We start from the raw sequence: 6,050 nt of genomic DNA, 5'->3' as shown, positions 1-6,050 counted from the left end.
TTGTTACTATTTCTGTTAACTCTAATATCTGAATGACTGCATTTACTTTGAGATTAAATAGGCCATTAGGGTCATTGGGATCAGGGTAAGAATTCAATTTAATTTGAGTAGATTCCCAAGTATGCAAATCTGTTTGCTAGGGCTTGACTTGAGAGTATAATATGAGTGTGTCTCTGTGTATGTGTGTGTGTGTGTGAGTGTTTGTGTGTGTGTGTGTCTGTCTGTCTATGTATATGTGTATTTGCACACACGTATACATGTGTGTACTTATGCATGTTTGTGTGTGTATGTATCTGTGTACCCATGGTTTCCAGAGCAGATGCAGCTGTCCTGGCTGTTGGACTGTACCGATGTCACTAGCTCTATTTCTGGAACCTGTGTTGTTCTAAAGGTCAGATAAAGTGACTTGGAATCCTAGTGAAGGCTGGAGGGGTGCAGGGGGCACTCACTAACCACATACCAGAGAGCACTGACAGAGAGATATAGACAGACAGAGACACAGACGTAAAGAGAAAGAGAGCAAAAGAGAGAGCAAGAGAGATTTCTGCCTAGAACTTTGAGGCTACACTGATTGATGGAACGGACGTTGAATGAACATAGATATTGAATGATCAGGAGCAATTCAATAACCTTGGAAAGGAAGAGTCTGATTTGACTTTATGTTTCAGAAGAAGTTGGACAAACAGACAAAGGAAGTCCACCAAACCATGGACGATGTATCACTCCACCAGGAGGATTCTGGGAACGATGCAAGAGCCAACCAGATGGAGGACAACAACAATAATCAGGTGTGTGTGTTGATGAAGGAAACATACCCAAAAACAGATATAGACAACCCCAAGACAATATGCATACAGAGACAAACCTCGACCACCTACAGACAAACAAATACACACTTTTTTCAAGAAACAAAAACACATACAACATGAGCCATGTAGCTTCACCATGAGGTGGCTGAGTAGTTAGATGTATTTACGATGTGGTCCAATGTCATATTTGGAGCGAAGATAGTGGGAGGGGTTGGTGGTGGTCATGGCTGGGCAACACCTGTTCCTGTGCCAAATTCTGGCACAGGAATGTTGCTGCCTTTCTCTCGCTCTCAACACACACACACACACACACACACACGTACATGTGTGTCCATCCTATTTCCACTGATGAGTCACTACCCTGAAACATGACCAGGAGTGACACCTGGGACAGTTCCTCAAGTGCACTTACCTAACATAAATCCAACATACTGTATAATCTGCGACGTTATACATCTTAAAAGTAGGTTGAATATTTGCACAACATAAAAACAACATAAACATGTAATAGGTTTCAGTTGTAACTTGTTAAAGTCATGAAACATTATGATAAACATGTGTGTAATATTGCAGCCATAAACAACTCTGCACTGCCGGGGGCATGTGTTGTGGGCACCAAAGTAACTATGGGGATTCCCTGGAGTGAAGCAGACTAATTTCCTATTTTGGTACTTAACTATGCATAATGTCACTTTACATAGTCTCTCCCCTCAACAACTGATTTAAAAACTGTTCTCTGACAACAGTTACGTCCAATAACCCTAACCAAAACTACCTCAAGTGCTCAGAATCGCCAATTGTAATCTTATCTGGTTTGTCTCTCAGACAGAGAGAGAAGCTCCAGTCCAGGAGTGTGACCCCCCGAAGAGAGAGCACCTGGCGGAGGACACAGTGGGAGGTCATGGGGTCAAGTCAGGAGCTAATAGGGCGAAAACTCCAGAACAGGCAACAGGGGCTAGCATTGGAAACATAGAGGAGTCTCAGCCAGTAACCAACACCAATGAGGTTAATGGTGAAGAGACTTGTAAGGGTGAGGAAGGGCCGTGTCATGGTGCAGACACCGGAGAAACAGAAGACCCCAAATTGGTGAACGGAGAGGGGGAGATAGAGATGGAGGAGCACAAGAATAGGAAGGGACAAGAGGTGGTCAAGAATGGAGAGATTGAGAAAAAGAAAGAGGAGCTGAAAGAGGACAAAGAGAAGGGGGGAGAAAACAATGCCAGGAAAGAGGGGAAGGGGGGAAAAATAGAAAAGAGAAAAGGAGATGAAGAGAAGAGGAAAGACAGAAAAATAAAGGCAGGGAAGGGAGAGGCAGGGAAGGGAGTGTCAGGGAAAGGAGAGGCAGAGGGAGGGAAGGGAGAGGCAGGTAAGGGAGAGGCAGAGGGAGGGAAGGCACCAGAGAACAAGAGCAAACCAGTAAAAGAAAAGGAAGGGGCAGGAGGAGGAAAGGTTAAAGAGAAAAGCAAGGAGGTGGAGAAGCAAGGGAAGACCAAAAGAAAGAGTGGCTTGAATCCCACCGCCTCTACTCCATCCTCTGCAGCGCCCTCTGTGGCCCGACCCCGGAACTCTGCCCGCTCTGCCCGGATGTCCAGAAAAAATGACATCATAGCAAAGTTCCAGCAAAATGCACCTGAGTAAGTTATGACATGTATTATGTGTTCCAATGTGTATAATTAAATATAGAATCTGTATTAATATAACAACATTTTAATGGGGAGAGTTGTATTTGTCTTTTGACTTATTTTAAGGACACCCGTTGTCTGCAACTTCAAACTTCAGAGATCATCTATGGCTGTGGCAAGTGGGGCATCAATCAAACAGAAAGTGCTTTCATGGTGTGCCAACAAAACACGCAACTATGAGGTGAGGGGATGGTCATGGTCATGCACAAGAGACATAAGAAGTGACATCTGGGGAACCATAACCCTGCTTGCCACCCTCTCTTTCCCAGGGCGTTTCCATAGAGAACTTCTCATCTTCATGGTGTGATGGGCTGGCGTTCTGTGCACTCATCCATCGCTTCTTCCCAGATGCTTTTGACTTCTCAGCCCTGAACGCATCTGAGAGAGAGAAGAACTTCACCCTGGCCTTCAACACAGCAGAGTACGAAGCTGTGTGTGTGTGTGTTTGTGTCTGAGTGTGTGTGTTGTAAAGTCATCATTCTCTCTCTCTCTCTCTCTCTCTCTCTCTCTCTCTCTCTCTCTCTCTCTCTCTCTCTCTCTCTCTCTCTCTCTCTCTCTCTCTCTCTCTCTCTCTCTCTCTCTCTCTCTCTCTCTCTCTCTCTCTCTCTCTCTCTCTCTCTCTCTCTCTCTCTCTCTCTCTCTCTCTCTCTCTCTCTCAGGACCATGGCTGACTGCTACCCCCTGTTGGAGGTTGGTGATATGCTTCTGATGGGGAACAGACCAGATCCTATGTGTGTGTTCACCTACGTCCAGGCCCTCTGTCATCACCTCTCCAAAATAGAGATGGAGAAGAAGGACAAGGAGAAGAAGGACACAGCAGAGGAAAAGAAGAGTGAAAAGATGACCGACGGAGAGGTAGAAACCACTACAGAGAAGAAAGAGGAGGAGAGCGTGGGAGGGGAGAACAAAGGAAAAGATGGGAAAGAGAAAGAAAGCGAGGCGAGCTCAGCGGTGGAGGGAGAGAAAGAGAAAGAGAGAGAGGAAAGAGAAGTTGCAGTGTTAGTTGAAGCGCAGGCTTAAGCTAATGCTAAAGATACATTGAAAAGACCAAAGGAGAGACATTCAGAGAGATTAAGAAAGACTTAAGCTACATCATGAAGAAGAGTCTTACAGTGTTCAACGCGAGTGTGTGTGTAGCGTATATGAGCATCATTTCTTAAAGAGTGACACATTACTACTGTGTATTCAAAAGCTGGCTTTGTGAAGGTTTGGAATTATGCTCAGATTCCAACAACGTGTGTCAATTGTAACCTGTTGTGATATTTTAAACATTATTTAACATGCTGTGTTTTGGAACTTTGTGCAGAGGAACATTAAATGTCAACATGTATTATAATGTATTCTTTTGATTTATTCTTCAGACAGACCACCCATGTATACTACCGTTCAAAAGTTTGGGGTCACTTAGAAATGTCCTTGTTTTTGAAAGAAAAGCAAATTTTTTGTACATTAAAATAACATCAAATTGATCAGTAATACAGTGTAGACATTGTTAATGTTGTAAATGACTATCGTAGCTGGAAACGCCTTATTTGTATTGAATATCTACACAGGCGTACAGAGGCCCATTATCAGCAACCATCATTCCTGTGTTCAAATGGCACGTTGTGTTAGCTAATCCAAGTTTATCATTTTAAAAGGCTAATTGATCATTAGAAAACCCTTTTGCAATTATGTTAGCACAGCTGAAAACTGTTGTTCTGATTAAATAAGCAATACAACTGGCCTTCTTTAGACTAGTTGAGTATCTGGAGTATTAGCATTTGTGGGTTTGATTACAGGCTCAGAATGGCCAGAAACAAAGTCCTTTCTTCTGAAACTCAGTCTATTCTTGTTCTGAGAAATGAAGGCTATTCCATGCGAGAAATTGCCAAGAAACTGAAGATCTCGTACAACGCTGTGTACTACTCCCTTCACAGAACAGCGCAAACTGTCTCTAACCAGAATAGAAAGAGGAGTGGGAGGCCCTGGTGCACAACTTAGCATGAGGACAAGTACATTAGAGTGTCTAGTTTGAGAAACAGATGCCTCACAAGTCCTCAACTGGCAGCTTCATTAAATAGTACTCGCAAAACACCAGTCTCAACGTCAACAGTGAAGAGGCGACTCTGGGATGCTGGCCTTCTAGGCAGAGTTCCTCTGTCCAGTGTCTGTGTTCTTTTGCCCATCTTAATCTTTTATTTTTATTGGCCAGTTTGAGATATGGCTTTTTCTTTGCAACTCTTTGCAAGCTATGGATCTTTTCATTGAGACCACACTACTGTAAATAGCCAATAGGCACACTTGATATTGCGCGCCCAGAGGAGAATCAGAGATGAGGGGTGGCATCGGGCGCACATCGATATATAGCCTAATAAGTAACTTACATAAAACACTGAGAAATATATAAATTCAATCAATTATGAATTACATTAATTCTATTATGTAGTTTCTGTGTCTTTATGTTTTATGTGCCGTCTTTTTAAGCACATGACCAAATGAATTTCCCTCTGGTGGGATAATAATGTTGATCTGAATCTGAATGACCCTCTAGATAAAAAAAAAAACTCCCCTTGATTGAAATTGAACAAGCATGACCTTCCCCCATTTTCCTCCAGGTAGCCATCCTTTAAAGTTCGATCCTTCCCTAATATGGTGACAACAATGTAGATTGTGTTGAGCTTAGCAGTTATGGTATGAAGGTTTGGCTTGGATAGTTTTTTTTAGAAAGGGTCACAGACAGCTGTTGTGTTGTGCACTGAAGTCCACAAGCAAAAGGAAAAGGTGAGAGGAGGAGAGCACGTAGATGCGAGAAGGACGCGAGAAGGAATCGATTCTGTTGCAAACATTTCTTAAACAGAAGCAAATGTAACGAAATGGGGATGGACCTACCTCAATTTGTCCAATAGAAACTCTCGTTCCTTTTTTCAACTGTGTGGACTAATGATCACACCCAGATAAGCTAGATGCAGGCAAGAGTCTGCAAGACTCCAATTTGTCTCTCGACCTGTAGGCTTTGTAGGCTAGGTTGTAGCAACCTCATGATGCATATAGAGCAACTTCGATTATCATGTAATTGCCTAAACCTATCGATGTTACATTGAGAAGGGTGAATGGAATATGAATGACAGTCATCCAATATGCTGGGGTCGAAAAACGTTGGCTCAAGCTCCCGTTTGGTGTCTCCGTGGTGCCCAGGGTTGACCAACGGAAGCAGCACGAATTACTGTCTTGCTCAAGGGGATTGAACCCATCGTTGATGACATCCTGATGGTAGGCTGCGGTGACACTGACGAAGAACCAGAACACGACCACGATGTGAAGCTTCTGGCACTCCAGTCACATTGGAGGTGATGCATGCTCCCGCCAAGCACGCAAAACATTATACTGGCCAAACATGCAGGCAGAAATGAAAGACTTTGTCAGCAGCTGTACCACATGCGATGAGCAGGCGCATGAACAGCAAAATTGTCACATCCTGACCAGTAAAGCTGTCATTTTGTTATTGTTGTTAGGTCAGGACGTGGCAGGGGTGTGTTTGTTTTGTGTGTTTCGGGGTTTTATGTATGTTCTATATTTT

General features: G+C 43.4%; 1 protein-coding gene across 1 annotated transcript; it reads left to right on the top strand.

Annotated features, from left to right (window-relative positions):
* The first annotated feature begins 416 nt into the window (after nt 1–416).
* On the top strand, nt 417–3,827 carry LOC106604657 (smoothelin-like protein 1). Its single transcript, XM_045718085.1, has 5 exons — nt 417–788; nt 1,635–2,443; nt 2,558–2,672; nt 2,761–2,912; nt 3,151–3,827. Exons 1-5 carry the CDS (start codon nt 660–662, stop codon nt 3,509–3,511), a joined length of 1,566 nt encoding a protein of 521 aa, XP_045574041.1. The 5' UTR covers nt 417–659; the 3' UTR covers nt 3,512–3,827.
* Nucleotides 3,828–6,050: the final 2,223 nt, after the last annotated feature.

Source organism: Salmo salar, chromosome ssa05 (genome assembly GCF_905237065.1).
Source record: "Salmo salar chromosome ssa05, Ssal_v3.1, whole genome shotgun sequence".
Taxonomy (NCBI): domain Eukaryota; kingdom Metazoa; phylum Chordata; class Actinopteri; order Salmoniformes; family Salmonidae; genus Salmo; species Salmo salar.
The sequence above is the reverse complement of the archived record's forward strand: the minus strand, read 5'-3'. Positions and strand labels throughout refer to the sequence as shown.